The 15725-nt window shown below is 44.9% G+C and overlaps 2 protein-coding genes across 12 annotated transcripts; both read right to left on the reverse strand.

Moving 5' to 3' along the window:
• Positions 1–7: 7 nt before the first annotated feature.
• LOC113214886 (forkhead box protein N4) lies at positions 8–10511 on the reverse strand. 2 transcript variants are annotated; one of them, XM_026434390.2, is made up of 6 exons: positions 10219–10511; positions 3977–4761; positions 3565–3797; positions 3215–3471; positions 2912–3109; positions 8–2625 (listed from the first exon to the last, which is right to left on the reverse strand). In XM_026434390.2, the coding sequence occupies exons 2-6, from the start codon at positions 4747–4749 to the stop codon at positions 2518–2520; spliced, it is 1569 nt and encodes a 522-aa protein (XP_026290175.1). In that variant the 5' UTR covers positions 4750–4761; positions 10219–10511; the 3' UTR covers positions 8–2517. The 2 variants fall into 2 exon arrangements, with proteins under 2 accessions (XP_026290175.1, XP_026290176.1); XM_026434391.2 differs by lacking the exon at positions 10219–10511 and adding an exon at positions 9605–10149.
• A 131-nt stretch (positions 10512–10642) lies between these two features.
• Positions 10643–15648, reverse strand: LOC113214887 (aminoacylase-1). 10 transcript variants are annotated; one of them, XR_008011104.1, is made up of 11 exons: positions 15376–15648; positions 14423–14592; positions 14141–14312; positions 13794–13940; positions 13499–13686; positions 13191–13420; positions 12914–12974; positions 12497–12557; positions 11777–11837; positions 11251–11408; positions 10643–11165 (listed from the first exon to the last, which is right to left on the reverse strand). XR_008011104.1 is itself a non-coding variant. In XM_026434395.2 (9 exons), the coding sequence occupies exons 1-8, from the start codon at positions 15458–15460 to the stop codon at positions 11259–11261; spliced, it is 1203 nt and encodes a 400-aa protein (XP_026290180.1). In that variant the 5' UTR covers positions 15461–15644; the 3' UTR covers positions 10643–11165; positions 11257–11258. The 10 variants fall into 10 exon arrangements, 4 of the variants coding, with proteins under 4 accessions (XP_026290180.1, XP_026290179.1, XP_026290178.1 ...); XR_003303862.2 differs by having other exon boundaries at positions 11257–11408; positions 15376–15647; XR_008011106.1 differs by lacking the exon at positions 12914–12974 and having other exon boundaries at positions 15376–15646.
• Between the last annotated feature and the right edge of the window lie 77 nt (positions 15649–15725).

Raw genomic sequence — 15725 nt, forward strand, 5'->3', positions numbered from 1 at the left:
ACATAAGTTAATTAACACATTTTCTTTATTTCTATTAACTTTCCTTTTTACAAAAGACTAGGACTTAAGTTGACAAATGTCAACATGAATATTCATGTCAATGACACCCAATCAAGCAATTTCATTACTCATTACCTAAATTGATTCCAATCGAAACATCAACAAACTACATTTTCAAGTACACTTTTCGAACATTTATAGAAAGCATTTTTACTTCCTTACTGCACATTATTTAACTGACAAGGACACAAAACACAAGTGAGATCCGGCAGGCAAGATAATACTGCCTTGATAAAACAATCAGACACCAATTATTTTGTATCAAACATTAACTATGTAGCCCCATGAGAAACTAGAGCTTTCTGTTTATAGGAAGTTCCATGCCATTACAGTATTCAACTAAAATTTTCTATAAGCGGTGGCTAAAATGAATAACAGAAATGTTGACAAGAATATCCAACCCAATAAAAAATTACTGGAGGAACACCCATTTTTTAAAAATCAACAGGGTAAAGCTCTCCGCCATTCAGTCTTCATCAGTCTTGTACAACTACCTCCGACAATGCAAATGAGAATCAATAAAACAGAAACGACAGGTTTTCATAGAGTGGACCCTTTAACAGAAAACAGAACAGGAGAGAGAGGGAGAGAGATCGTCTTGTTGATACAAGAAAGGTCCATAGGCTGAGAAAGGCTCCATTCAATGAAATTTATCAAGACAAGGTCTGCAGACCAAGTGAGCCACGGAACAGCTTTCTTTCATTTCTGTTCAGGTCTGATTCTCATTGGCATCATCCATTGGGTAATTTCTTAACTAAACTTAAAATGTCATGAAAATACAAAAATTGTGGAAAATTAGAAAACAAAACTGTAATGGAAAAAGAAAGGACTGTGCCAGAATTGCAAAATTGAAAACAAAATTAATATTTTTCACAGGCAGTGGACAGGATAACACCAAGACAAAATGACAGACTTCTCAAAACTTTTAAAAGTGTTTGACTATCTAGTCAAGATTTATATAATATCTTACAAATTAAGTTTGTACATACAGTGATAACTTTGTACTATTGATGAATCTAAAATTACTTGGCAGAAATGGCATTCTGCTTAACATCACGTTAGTGGAATTTCCATTTGGGTGTTAAAATTATACCATGGAAAATTCACACAGATTAGGACATATTTTCTGATTTGCTGTCAGCACAAAAATGGAGCCATTACTGACTTTGAGAAGAGTTGACAAATGAGATGAGTGGATTGGTATTTTAAATACTTGATTGATGGATAGATACATAAAGAAAACTATCACAAAGCAATAGAAAAATTGATTTCAGTGGTGAATAAAATATTTTCCATTGGACTGGTGGCAGATTACAGGTAACAATCAACTAAGCGAAAAATGAAACCTGGATATTAAGAATGTTGAAACTGCCTTAACAAACTACTTGTGAAAATAAACAGAATTAACTTCTAGTCCATTGTTCACCAATAATTTAAGTAGACAAAACTCCAGGGTGTGGCTTAACCAACAGGGTTGTGATCACATAAAAAGGCTTTTAAGATTAAAAGAACAGATGACAAGCACATTTACACTGAGCTAAAGTGAGTGGTGACCATATAAGATTGTATCATTTATTACCCAGACAAACCCACTACAACTGCTACCACAGCTGTCATAAAATACTGACAGCTGTGGAAGCAGTTACAGCTACAAAGATCATGTCCAGGAAAAATGAGTCCTGTGGCACTAAATAAAAGCAATAAAACCGATTAAAACTACTAAAACCATCAAAGAGAGTAGACAGCCAAATAATTCGAAAATGACAGGTCACCAGTCACATTGACTCACATGCATGTAAAGGTGCATCCACCTGTTTACGCCATTATGAGAAAACAAGAACAAACACACAAATATCACATATAGAATTGTTTTGCATTCGGCAGGTGCACTCACATTTCTCTTTAAACACAGCTTCAATAATCCTAAAATCATATTTAAACAATGAAGTTAATGTAAAAATTTACTTTACAAATTCATCATAGAAAAGTATAAAGCCACTTATAAATTAAATTCACTGAACTCATCCCATATTTACACACAGTAGGCTGAGACAGAAAATAATGCAAATAGCATGGCTACCCCTCCAAAAGAGGGCCTCTCAGTCTCACCAAAATAAAAACTACAATGTTGTAAAACTGACTTGGACTTCACAGTCATATGGATTTGAGTGATGTAGTCAAACACCAATATGAAATGCTAATTGTTTTCTACTCCAAGAAACAGTCGTAAATTTTACACTATAATACAAAACGCATGATCTAGTCTTAGACAGCAAAGCTGTCTAAGTAGAAAAACAAAACATCAATTGTCTTCCAAAAATCAAAATCACAAACATTTCTTAAAATCTTAACTTATTTTGCGTTAAATATGAGTAAAAACATCAATTATCACTCGATGAATACGACTCATTCAAGTAGTCTGTCTATACAAGACACAAAAGTTGCCTTCAAAAAGAATCAGATGACTGAGGGACCAGTAGCTCGAACAAGCAAAGGCTGCTTTCTCCTGGAGCCACTTGTTGTTGTAGTTGTGAATGAGCCATTAACTTTGTAAATATAGTTACCCTGCAGAAAAAAGTAAGAGTTTAATATGTGCTGTACCCAATATTATGTTCTGTGTTCACCCAAGTATAACACACTGCTTTTCCATGCAAACCTCCCCTTTTGTTAGTATTGTGGCCTTAAATTACTGTTAGCGACAAAGTGGAGGGTGCTTCCATGTTTATCCACACTATCCACTTTGAACTAACAGAAAATCAGAAAACCTCAGCACTGACAAGGAGGCACTGCTCCCAGTGATGTATATGGGCATCTTCCAATTAAGACAAACAGTTTACTCAGTTTTACAAACCTGAATAGTTCTCCCAGAAAACTCCTCTTCATCAAAATCAAAGTCATACCCATCTTGCCTGTCTGGGTCAGATTGTGTCCTGCGCATTGTAGCACTACCCATGGTTATCACTGTATTCTTCTGTCTATTTTTAGACTGCGTTAATCTTACTTTTAGAGGCTCATGCACATCTAATTCATCGTATATTCCTTCTGTGCCCTGTAAAGCAGATACACTGTAATTTTCTTCTTCTTCAACACGAGTATAACAAATTAAGGAAATTGTATAAGAAGATTCTGAAAAGAAATTTTTTGAAACACTTACTTCAATATCAAAGTCAGTCAGACTAGACTCTTCAAAGGAGTCAGGCATATTATTGATGAGAAACCCTGAAGACTGAGAGTCCAGTTCCATTTCTGTATCAACATCATCCTCAGAGGAAGCAGCACCAGTACCATCATCTTCATCCACATCCTCATCAACTTCTTCATCTGATGTTTCAGTGTCATCTCCATTGGTTTGCATGTAATCAGCACGACTTGTCATCTTCATTTCCCCTCTTTCAAGAAGTTCCAAGTTTTCTGAAAGAATTAAAGCATAAATTTCGATTAGTATTGTCAAATGTTGACAAGGAGACAGCAACTAAAATGTTTTCATTAATATTTTGGATATACCTGGGAATATCATGGCTTTTTTGATAGCCATAGGATCTTTGCGCGACCACTTTTGAACTTCATCGTCCATTTTGGCAATTTTGGCAGGATTCATTGCCCAAAGGCATCCTTTTCGCTGACTTCCATTTCCAGCTGGCTTTTCTATTTTCTCAAAGCACTTATTCAGACTCAGGTTGTGCCGTACAGAATTTTTCCAGCCATTGGGAGCTGTCTTAAAATAAGGAAAATGTTCGCTGCAAAGAATAGGCCAGATTATCACAATGGTCAGACAAGAAAATGATTCACAGTACTCCAAACTAAAGCAACTTCCCAGGTAGCACGGCCTGCATATTTTGCGCATTACTGGCACATTGATGTGCCAAAAATGGGCTTTACTAACTGGGTTTTTACCAAGTATTATCAGACTACTCACCACATAAAGCTGTATATATCAGAGACCGGCAGGCTGCCACTCTTGCTGTTCTTGAGCGCCATGGCGATGAGGCATGAGTACGAATAGGCTGGCTTGGGGTAGGCCTTGTTGTCGAGGTCTGAGTCCGAGTACTTGTTGTTGTTGTGGGCGTACTTCTTCGCCTGCACCTGGTGGCGCCCGTTGCTGAGGTGATGCACTTGCTTGTGCAGCTTGGCGCTGCCGTTGACGGCCGCGGACGACACGGTGGACGACGCCGGCGCAATGCGCACGCTGGACACGACCCGTGACTGGGTGCCGTTGGACAGCGCCCGCGGGGCCAGGGTGGCCGCCGTGGCGAAGTTGGACACGGTGCGCACATAGCTGGGGGCTGGCGGCGACGGGGGCGGGGGCGGCGACGGGGACGCCGAGGGCGACGGCAGCGGGGAGCTCGACGTGCTGCTGGGGCTGCGGGCGGCGTGCGGGGTCGGCGTCGACGACATGGTCGTCACCAGCGTGAGCGGCATGACGCTGTTGGGGTTGACCATCATGGCAGCCCCGTCCCCGCCCACGAAGTCCAGGTTGAAGTTGGAGTTGGACGAGTTGCTGTTGGCGCTGAACCACATGTGCGCGCCCACGCCCAGCGAGTCCTCGTCCAGGTCCAGGGGCGGCAGGTTGAGGCAGTGCGCGCCCAAGTCCGTGCCCGCGAGCACAGAGTCCATCTCGCTCTTGATGTCGCAGTCCAGCATGTCCTGGAGGGACAGCGACAACGAGTCCTGGCCTAAGTAGAGATCCATCTTTAGGCAGTTCTGCAACACAAGAAAAAGGGGCGTTGTCATGAAGCACCGCTTAAACGGCAAGAAAAACAAGTAACGCGAAAAAAGATATCGACAGCGCATTCATCTACCTTAAACCCGAGTGTAATAGTTTTTGGTGAAATTGCATTAGTGTGTCTCTTAGATCCCTGACAAGGTGACATACAGAAAATGTGAGGGAATTCCTATTATTGTTCGATTTGATCTATGATTCGACAATTATGTAACAAAACACGTACTAAGTTTTAGAGCGTTTTAGAAAAATTAAAAATCGTGTTCTTGTTTTAGCGAAGCAATATAGTACAAAGTGTCACGCTCAAAGATTCGGGTCCCCAGCTCAATCCTTTCCTTTCCCGCATTATCGTCTATACAGACAGAATCATCTCAATAATTAGCATAGTTATTGCTCAGTCAATTACAGAAATCAAAGTAGTAAAAAAAGTCAAGAACACGTGTGCTGCCAGCTCAGACTACGGCTGTTTCTCGGCGTAAAGGGGGGATTTGTTTTAATTGCATGATTGCCTTTGTCTTATTGAAAAATACATCTATTTCCAGCTCCTCATGCAGACAGATTGGAATCGGTACGTAGGACCACCGGCCTACCGGCCCCCTGTGGCCGGACCGTCCCGGACGACCGGAAGGGAGGTGGATCCCTGGCCCCTCTCCTGGCCCCCTGGGCTCGGGCGAAGGGGAGGGAGAGGGGCCGGTAAAGGGAGGGGGAACAAAAGAAAAAGGGGGAGAGCGAGAGCTGCTTCCGAAAGCAACACCGCGTCGGCCGCCTCTTCTCTTGCCGGCCCGACGGCTTTCCGAACGCAGCCCAGGGGAGCCAGACCGGCTTCCCCCCTCCCCGTCCTGTCCGCCTGCTGCTCGCCCGCCGGCCCGGCGGGCAGACAGCCGGTCCCCTCCCCTCCCCTCTCCGGCGAGTTGCCTGGACCGAGCGGCAGAGAACGCTTACTGCATGAGCAAATGCTGCCTAAACCACGAGCGCGAGGGTTTGAAAAGATGAGGTTCTTGGCGAGAAAGGGCCGGCCGGTGCCGCTCCTCACCCTCCCTCTCTCTTGTCTGCCACATGCGCCCGCCGACCAGAGACCAGGTCGGTAGGAATTGGAAAAGGAAAGTGGCCAAACAGGGCATCAAAAGGCACATCAAGTACATTTGGTCGATTTTTCCCGCGTTTCATTCTTTTCGGCGGACCAATCCGATCCAGGGATGCGGGGCCTCCATCGACTTTGAATAGATACGGCCAGCAGGTAAAACCCTGTCCGATGATAAAGGCGGGGTGCAAAAGCCATGACTTGGACATTTCTTCGCAACAATAGCCGCTGCACTTGCTGCTCCGGCCCGGCATCCACCTCCTTGAGGAGGGGACCCACCTCCCGCTGCACTCCGAGCTGTCCGTCCTCGCCACGCTCCGCTACACACGGCAGTCTCAGGTGCACAAGATGCACGATGCGTGGGAAAAGAGAAGGGCCCGTCCGTGAGCGGCGTCGCGCTGCGCCCCCCCCCCCCCCCCCCTAGTTTTCCGTTGGAGTTGCGCAAAATCTTGCTATTTTGGGAACTTTTGCTAAAACGACCACACCGAGTAAAGCGTGCACGACACGCCCCCGAGGAGAGGGGGGGGGGGGCTGGACCAGCAGAGGCGGGACACCCCGCCCCGCCCCCGGTCAAGCCAAGCCCCCTTGGTCTTCCTCTCTTTCCGAGAAAGGCGGGCCCGACATACCTGGGCCCCCAAAGCCCCGCGCCTCCTCTGCGCCAGCGCGCCAGGCCGGCCAGGCCCCCGACCTGGGTTCGGCCGCCGGCTGCCGCCCCTCCCGCTCCGCCCCACACGCCTTGGGCCCTCCCGTTTTGGCGCGAACAGCTTTTTCGGCCCCATAATGTTGCCGGTGGTCGTGGCTCCCTAGCCACCAGGTAGTTCCGATTAGTATTCCAGCCAGATTTTATTAGGAAGGGTTGTGTGGGGGAGACGTCTTCCAAAACCAGTTTTCGAGACAATAGGAAGCCTACAATTGCCGCTGTCGCTAATGTCTGACCGATGATGTAGGTCAGCAGCCACTTTAGAAACCACTTCGCCAGAGTAGAAGTGAGGCCCGGGACAGTGGACAGGAACATAGCCATCGGTTGCCATGCGGCCGAACACCTCCATGGCAAGGCGCACACCTTCCTTTCCCGGTGTAGGTACCTCCTTTACGCACCACCGCCCCCCTCTCCCTCCCACGCACCCGCCTGCGGGCGCCCCGCGGTGGGGCTGGGGCAGGAGCTTCAAGTGTGGGCGGGAGGAGGGCGGGCGCAGGGCGGGGCGGGCCGAGGCGCGCTGTACCGAGCCGCCCGCCCGCTCCCGCCGCCGCCATGCCCGTCCCGACTGTCCTTGAACTTGTTGGAGAGCGTGCATTCACTCCGGGCCGGGCCTCATGGCAGGGGCCGGGCCGGCAGAGGGGCCCCATGGCCGCTTGAGGCCGCTTGAGGCCCCTCGGGGCGGCGGGCGGCATTGGCCGGGCCATGGGCTGGCCATGAGACGTGCCGGCCGGCCCAGGATGTCCTTGTCGCCCCCGTGACCGTGACGGACCGGCGCGGCCATCATGGGCGCCGCCATGGAGAAGCAAGTGCCCGGAGCGCCGGGAAGAAGCGCCTCAAACCGACCCCGTCCGACAGAACATCTCAAATACCTCCCAAAATTAACATTTGCCCTGTGGACCCGTACTCTACAGAAAACCACAGACGTGCAAAAACGAACAAATGAGTGGCTCGCGGAATTCGTTTCAACCCTTCCGTCCGCCGATCTCGGCAAAGGCTGCGTCCAGTTTCAGGGACGGGTACCACTGGAGCCGCGCCCTCTGTTTGCTGAGGGTGGGTCGGAGCCCTTCGGTGACGTTGGGCGTTGGGCCGCGGCGCGCCGGGGGTGTCGACCGTAGCAGGGGTCGTTGCCGCCGGTCCCCTCCCAGCACGGGGGTGGAAAGGGGTGGCTGGGCTCAGTGCGCATGTGCCCGCGCACCCACTCGTGCCAACACCACACTCCCCTCGCGGGCGCGGGCAGCTGCCCCGCCATACCCAGATGAACTGTACCACGGCCCGCCCGACAAAAGTGAGAGGCCGGCGAGAAATTTATTAGCAGCACAAGGTGCAATTTTAGAAGAGTGTGTGCGCGAGGGCTCTGATGGTCGAAGCGGGGTGGGGGCGCCAGCCGCGCGTTCAGTCTGCACCACACCCCCCAATGGTGGGAAAGGGGGGGGGGGGTACGGTGCGTTTGGGATAGGACTGTACGACGGCCGAGGGCGAAGACCCCCTCGCGAAGGGACCGCCTGTACCCTCCTCCTCCTCGGCCTACGGGCGCGGAGCGGTGCGGTTTGGTCATGGGGTGGGGCAGGGCAGGGGCTCGACTTGGGGATGCGCGGGGGCCACCCGGCCGCCGGGGGGCTGTTTCTGCCTCCAGTCCCGGGGCCCCGGGGCGGGCCGGGCAGGCCCCGTTAGACTAAGCCCCACGGCGGGCGGACACCTCCCAGGGATTTACACTATTCTGATGTGGATGCTTACAAGGGAGAGCGGCTCATGTTCTTTTCTCCCGGAGTCCGACACTTCCCGGAGAGCGGACCGATTTAATCCACCTCTCTCTCTCTCTGCCCACATCATGTAGCTTTCCTCTGCTGCTCAGGGATGGAACCAGGACCAGCCGGCCCGCCCGGCCGCCAGCCGGATCGATAGCGAAACCCCACCGCTTGCAGCGGGTGATTCTACATTTCTAACGCAGGCCTCCTCGTCCCGGCTGAACGCTCGCGAGGGGTTTGAGAGGTCCATCTTGCAAGAGCAGAAACGGTTCTAAGGGGGGAGGGTAAAGGGACAGTCGCGGCATCGCTCCCGCCCCTGAGCAAGAAAGAGTCCACAAGGGGTGGGATAGGTCGGGGGAGACCGCCGTGTCCAGTGGAAGTGGATGAATCTGTCACATGAACTCGTGACACTCTGTAGAATGTTTTTTAAGTCTGGGACACCAGCCACCGCCATCATAGTGACATTATAGAACATTACCAGTCAGTTATCAGCAGTTACAAATCTCCACAATGCTTCTAACAATGCAATAAAAATACGCACACAGATTAAGGAAAATTAACGAAATAAAAGCCTGCTTGTCTACTCATTTTAAGACAGAGGAGCGGGAGCGCAGATATAACACAGAATAAAATCAAGTAAGTTGTCGTCGAGCCAGCGTTGACGCAGAAAACAAATACAAGGATGTGTTGGTCCAATGTGAAGTGAAACCATGGTCAAGAAAAAAAATCATTCATGGGTTAACAACACACATTGGATGGTAAATGTCAGCAGTCGGATTGATTCGTATAAACCCTAGCACCCCTTTTCAACCTTGTTATTGTTGATATTAAAACATGAAGTATCATACACAGATACCGATTTTCACTCCACAAATGAAATGAAATTTAATTTAAGTGCATTGAAGAGTAGTCAACAATGAGATAGGTCGAAAAGTTCTCTAGTTTCCAAACATATAAGAGATAAAAAACTATGTTCACTCAAGCTAATGTTGCCATAGTTACAGACAACAGGAGGGCAACCTAATATTTTTTTCACTTTAAGAATTAAAAGAACGCACAATCATTCAAAATCGTAACCAACTCTAGTAATAGAGAGGATAATAATAAAATATTAATAAGTCCATCATCAAGGGCCATCGGAAAAAGTCGGATCAAAACAAACACCCCCGCGCCTCTCACATTCAAATGCAGAAAGAGCGCGCTCGACAACGAAACATCTCTTGTCATCGCACCAAGAAAATGATTTTTCATAGCGAATATGCAGCTTTACACTCAATAAAACTTGAAATACAACTCACCCGCTAAGTTTAGAATAGGGCTGAAACAGAGCCGGCGACAATCTCACCATAAATTCACTGTATTTCTAAATTTTGTACGTTCTCTCATAGCACGATCTCTCTCTCTTTCCTTGCCGAGCGGACTGCGGGACGGTTTCGTGCTCGAACAAAGACGAGCTGAAATTCGAAATAGCCTGGCTGCTATTGGTCGGTTTGAATCATGTGGCTTTGGCGCTGCTCTCTCATTGGTCGAGAGCAGCGGACTAGTAGAGGCCATTTTAAAATGAAAACGATGCACATGTTGAAGAACGTAAATAAAGCTTCAATTTATAGTCCACAGACATATGCAGGGCATAGTTCGGAAAGAAATGACTTAAAAGTGAATGGTTTCAAAATAAAAAGCCTGCCAAAAGACGGCTACACGCTAAATGCGTCGTAAAAACAAAGATTTGGTGGTAACATTCGAGGAGGGATACGCCGGGAAACAACGACCGTCCCGAGCAACATGGCGGCAGCTTCGGCGGCAAAACCTCCCAGACTTAATTATATTTATTTCTACTTCTCTGCACAACTAGAGCCCATAAAATTAAACGTGTGCGTGTGAAAAATTATGATCGAATTTTGGAGATACTTACGCAACTGTGATAGTTGGCATTTAAAGATGCACCTATACCAGAACGAGCACCACCAAACAATAACACACCAACCTCCCCGCCGCTGGCACAAGGTTGTTGTGGTTGTAGTCGGCGAAGTGCCGCCCGACTACGCCGCCGCGCTGCGCTTGCGCAGTGTTGCCGGATTGGGCACTAAGGGAAGGGGCAGGGAGGGGGAAATGCCCATTCAACACACAAAGGCGGGAAGGAGACACTAGACTGAAGCACAATCTTTAAAATTCTGAGTAGCACAATCAAATTTCACCTTGTCATGATTTTCTTTTCCATACTAAGAAGGGGACTTGGTTCATAGGGATATGCAGGACTTTCCTGTTGTAAGAAATAATGCTGCAAAACAACATTCAGGAACATTGGAAGAATAAACAGGAATAATTCTTATAAGAAATAGGATTAAAATAGAATTTTAAATGTCAACTTGTATTACAAAATAACACCACAATAGAGGAATTCCAGTTTAAAGGAAAGGTTTTTAACAATGATAAAATATATTTTACATGCATTAAAATATCTCTTTGATAATGACTATCACTTGCAATAACACATCTTACAAGATAAGATTAAAACCATTCCATAATAAGAACACTGGGTACTACTATGTGACTTCAAAGCGGGATAACATTTGGCACCATGACCACACTACTCGCTCAGTAAAAACACATGTTTAGCGATGTTCACGCAGGTTTACAAGGAGTATGCAGAGGGAGGAAAAATCTGGTCTATGATGATTGAAAAGTATTCCTTGCAGCCCACAAAATGACTCAAAATAAAGATGGCACCATATCTCATTTTTCGTTAACAATTAATACTTACTTATCCAGATTTGCCTGGCTGATACAGTAAATGTGGATCAGTTTCAGTTACTTTCAAAACTTTGTTTTCAGCAAAATTGACTTTTCTTGTTCCAAATTCTACAAAAAAAACAAACATGAAATCAAGATCAACTTCATGATTTGTAAAATTAACCATTATTGTGTTAACGTAGGTATATACAACCATTACCCTCAAGCTGCAACATTAGCAACTCCTGGAATCAGCTTGCAGTAAATCTCAATCCCTCGCAGAAAGATGGATTCATTCAGAAATTCATCATTATCATGCAGGAGAACAGGTGTGTTATTCATGGGGGAAAATCCAAAAGCTGGTATGCCCACCTGAAAAAAATACAGAATAGAGACAATTAAACATTGGCAGGTGAACTGTAATTGACTTTGGGGAAATATATAATGTGAAAAGCTCGATTTATAGCAATCTTTTGACATGGGCACAAATTTGTTGAATTTTTGCATTAAAGCAGGTAAGCATCACAGAGTAAAAGTATACTACAAACTTAAGTCATACTTTTACTAAGTGTCCACATAAACTTGCATTCAAACAATGAACACCCAAAAGGAAGTCAAAAAGAGGGAAACATGAATCTTTGAAGCTGATTCAGACAAAACAAAGGGCAAAAACACTCAAGATTTTGAGTTAAATTCACAAAAAAACAATTTAAAAAATTATAATAATGAATGATTCTCACATATCGAATATATCTTCCATCTGTGCCACCAGGAAAGATCTCCTTTGACAGTTTGAGGCCCCTACAAAGAAAAACACATCTAAATAAATATTCAAAAAATGGATAAAACTGTGGTTTATTTATTACACATATCACCAGCTGGAATCTCAAAAAGTAAAGTTCCGTAATGGTCTGAATTTAAGCCCCCGATTTTTACTAAAAACAACTCTCTAGAAACAAGAGGGGGGCTTACATGCGGGGCCTTGTTTGTATGAGTTTATATGGACCTTTTACCCCCAAAGTGGGGCTTCAACAGGTAGGGGGGCTTATATGCGGGGAAGGCTTATATTCAGACCATTATGGTTACTGTATAATATGTGTAACAACACTGTCTCTCAATGCTGATAAAAGCAGAAGGCTTTTCAATGTCGTCTTCTCAATACAAAATTTGAGGACACTTATAATTCTTACTGAGTCTTGCCAAATACAAGCAAAAAATACAATCTTCAGAGAACTACATAATCAACCTAAAAGCAAGAGGAAAGCCCAAACCAAACATGCCAAATTATTTGTTTCTGATGTTGACTGCCTTATCAGGTAGTAGTACTCAGGATGCTATAAAGCTTGAAATATAAGCAATACCCGCAGCCACTCCAAATTTTCCAAGTTTTTACATAGGCATTCTACACAAAGGAAAGAATGTTTAGGGGCACAAAAATACGACCACGAGGAGTAAATCACCTGTCTCACGTAACGTGAATCGGTGGCACCAGGGCATGTTACTTGGATAATTTTCAAGCTCCTGTAATAAATATACAGTACCATGTGAGTGATACAATTTGGTATTTGTATAAACAAGCAGGTTTAAGGTGGATCTCTAAAAATCACTACATCAAGCATCCAAAAACAGAAACTGTGCGATTTGAAAATCAGATGAAATGGTGTCGCTCAGCATACTACAGGAAATAGTGATGACAAAAAAGAGGAAAATGAACATTGTCAAAGGAGAAATTTCAAGGGTCATCTACAATACCACTTAAATCATACAGCATGGTAGGTGATAATTTGTTTTCAATCTTGTACATAAAAAAAGTGTGCAAATTAACCAAGCTTCGTGGAAGAAAACATATATGTGCTGTTGGACAAAACAAGACTAACCTCACGTAAGAAACTGCTATCCGTACCTCCTGGAAATATGTTTATCTTCAACTCTATTGCACTGCAAGACCATAGCCAAATAAAATACAAGATACTTGTATATAATGTTATTTTAAAAGCTACAGATAAAATATAACATTCCTCAGAACATTGGAATGAATAAAATCTCACAATTGAGTGTTTTAATTCAAAACAGACTTTCCAGTTGTCATTGGAAAAGTCACTTCTTAATTAATTTTATCAATCTTTTATTCCCCCTATTAAGGAATATACTTACATAGCATCACATTCACGCTTGAAGGCCACCCACCAAGGGCTGGAGTCATCAGTCTTAGTCACTTCAATTTTAGGATTCTTCTGCTCAAATTCAATCCTTACGTCAGAACCAGCTTCAGCACACCAGCTTTTTATCATGTTCTCAAACTTGTCATGATCCACATCACAAGCCAATCTTACATCAAAACATGCTACCATCTCTGCGGGAATTACATTAGTCTGCACCCCACCCTATAAATAGAGAACAAACAGATGATAAATTGTCTATGGTTGGGAAATTTAGAATTTGAGGATAAAAATATTAATTACCTTCACCACTGTGAGATTAATGGTAGTTACATCCCCTATTTTAAGATTTGAGTTGCTTTCAAGGCGGCTCTTCTCTCTCTGACGGAAATCCATAAATTTATCAATGACTACCCTGAGTTTCTCCCCGGCAGTATTGGATGGCAAAAGTGATCCATGACCAGGTTGGCCTGGACAGTGCACATGGATTTCTGAAGAAAGAAAAAAGAGAAATTTGCAAATTCAGCAAAGCCTTTACAGAAAAAGACAGAACAAAATAAGTCAGTATCAACATAAAGTGAAAATATTTAATACTTACGCCATATAGACCTTTCGCCAGGGAAGAGAATAAAATGATCTCCTGTACTTGCCATGCCTTCATCAAGAGCAAAGCCAACATTAAGGTCACGGAATTCTTGCATGTGGACAAACTTTGCCAAGCCATCTCTTCCACCAATCTCTTCGTCTAGGAGAAAACAATGACGAAGAAAGAAAGTTTAATGCATGGGATAGATAAGATAATACCATAAGAGCTATATCATTGAGAGTCATGAGTATGACCTTATCAGTAGACTTATCACTTGCATACAAATTTAGGTGTGTAATTTGAGTTTAAATATTTAGTTTGTTTCCTCAAGATAGGAGGGATAATAAACACTATCTTACCAGGATTAAATGACAAATGCACAGTGCGTAGCAACTGGATGCCGTTCTTTTTAAGCCTTCGAATTGCCTCGAGATATTGAATACCAACACATTTCATGTCTTGAGCACCCCGAGCATATATATTTCCATTTTCATCCTTCTCTGCAGCAAATGGTGGGTGTATCCACTTCTCCTACAATAGAGCAATGAGCTGGAGATTTTCAAAATAATAAGAAATGACAAGCAAGTGCGTGCTTTCACGTGTCCTTAATACGAATTGCCCATGTGTTTGTTCACACTTACTGGAAATACCGGCACAACATCCATGTGAGAATTAAGGAGAATGGTGGGTAGTTTTGGTTCTTTTCCTTCCCATGTCATAACAAATATTGGCTTCTTCGGCACAGCATAATATATTTTGTAGGATAAACCAAGACTCTCTGATTGCTTCTTCAGAAAACTGACACATGCATCTAAAAGAATAAATAAATATTTAAGCACTTAAGCACAACATGAAACTATGGTAAAATTTAATAATAAGGAATTAGCATTGGGGTGACAATCGAGGAGCCAATTGTTGCCTTATGCATTAGAATCAAATAAGAATGGAAAGGTTTCCTTAAGTGTGCTACCATGGCAACAGGGAGTGGGGGTGGATTAAAAAAGTCCAAAAATAGCAGCCTAAAGACTAAAATAACGAAACGGAGGCATACATTGAATTAAGTTCAGGAAAGCTGGGGAAAAGAATAGCAAACTCATCTTTTAAGAGCAATCATCAAATTGTAATAATTAGCAGGGTGGGTGAGAACATGTTGTTGGGGATGAGCTCGAAGGTGCTCGAATAGGCGACGTTTTTCCTGCGACGGTATACTTATTTCCCTAAATTGTTGAACATATGAGAAAAGACAATACGAAAATTGATGGGTATTAATTTTGGAAACAGGCTGGGCTGTAAGCCGCACCGTTTCAAAGATAATGACGGTGGATAAAAATATAACCAATGCGTGCCGCTATCACGAATCTTTCACACAACCCAAACGTTGAATAAGAAATCATATAAATGACGCATGTAAATGACAGGTTAAACGTACATTTTCATGAAGACAAAACGCCTAAGATTCTAGCCAGTAGTTGCTCGAAAAAGATACAAAAGTAACGTGTTTTGACATTGTATGTAGCAACAAACGCCAAACCCCTTGTTTGCCTGCAGCGAGGTCGGTCGGAATTATTAGAAGCATTCAATTAGAAAACCTTACCATAATCCACATCGGGATGGACCGAAGGGATTCGGAGGTACTCTCGGAAATTCGTAACAGCGGGATCCTCCTGTTTGTTTGCCATCGTAAGCGATCCACCAGTTCACTAGACGCAATGACCTGGGTGCGGCGCGACGGACGGCGTCGGAGTGTTTGAGATCGGCGTGGGGCGCGGCGTGGCGTGTGGCGTGCGCGTCAGCTGATGTCGCTGGGCTGGAGGCGTGGCGGAGCGTGGCGTGTCCTATCCGGTCCTATCCTGTCAGCCGCCTCGTAGCATCGCCCTGAATTGCTGCTAATATCGCTGTGTATACATGACTTTGCCCTGCCGCCGCGGCCCCACCAGGCAACAA

The sequence above is a fragment of the Frankliniella occidentalis genome, unplaced genomic scaffold (assembly GCF_000697945.3).
Source record: "Frankliniella occidentalis isolate FOCC.00 unplaced genomic scaffold, Focc_3.1 Scaffold49, whole genome shotgun sequence".
NCBI lineage: Eukaryota > Metazoa > Arthropoda > Insecta > Thysanoptera > Thripidae > Frankliniella > Frankliniella occidentalis.

What these genes read in the sequence shown, in the direction of transcription:
- LOC113214886 (XM_026434390.2), bottom strand. Translation starts at nt 4,749, where the DNA reads ATGGATCTCTACTTAGGCCAGGACTCGTTGTCGCTGTCCCTCCAGGAC. An exon ending in GATATATACAGCTTTATGTG is followed by an intron (nt 3,798 to 3,976) that starts GTGAGTAGTCTG and finishes TATTCTTTGCAG; the next exon opens with CGAACATTTTCCTTATTTTA. An exon ending in TTTCTGGGAGAACTATTCAG is followed by an intron (nt 2,626 to 2,911) that starts GTTTGTAAAACT and finishes TTTTTTCTGCAG; the next exon opens with GGTAACTATATTTACAAAGT.
- LOC113214887 (XM_026434395.2), bottom strand. Translation starts at nt 15,460, where the DNA reads ATGGCAAACAAACAGGAGGATCCCGCTGTTACGAATTTCCGAGAGTAC. An exon ending in TGGCGAAAGGTCTATATGGC is followed by an intron (nt 13,687 to 13,793) that starts GTAAGTATTAAA and finishes TTCTTTCTTCAG; the next exon opens with AAATCCATGTGCACTGTCCA. An exon ending in AAGCGTGAATGTGATGCTAT is followed by an intron (nt 12,975 to 13,190) that starts GTAAGTATATTC and finishes ATGGTCTTGCAG; the next exon opens with TGCAATAGAGTTGAAGATAA.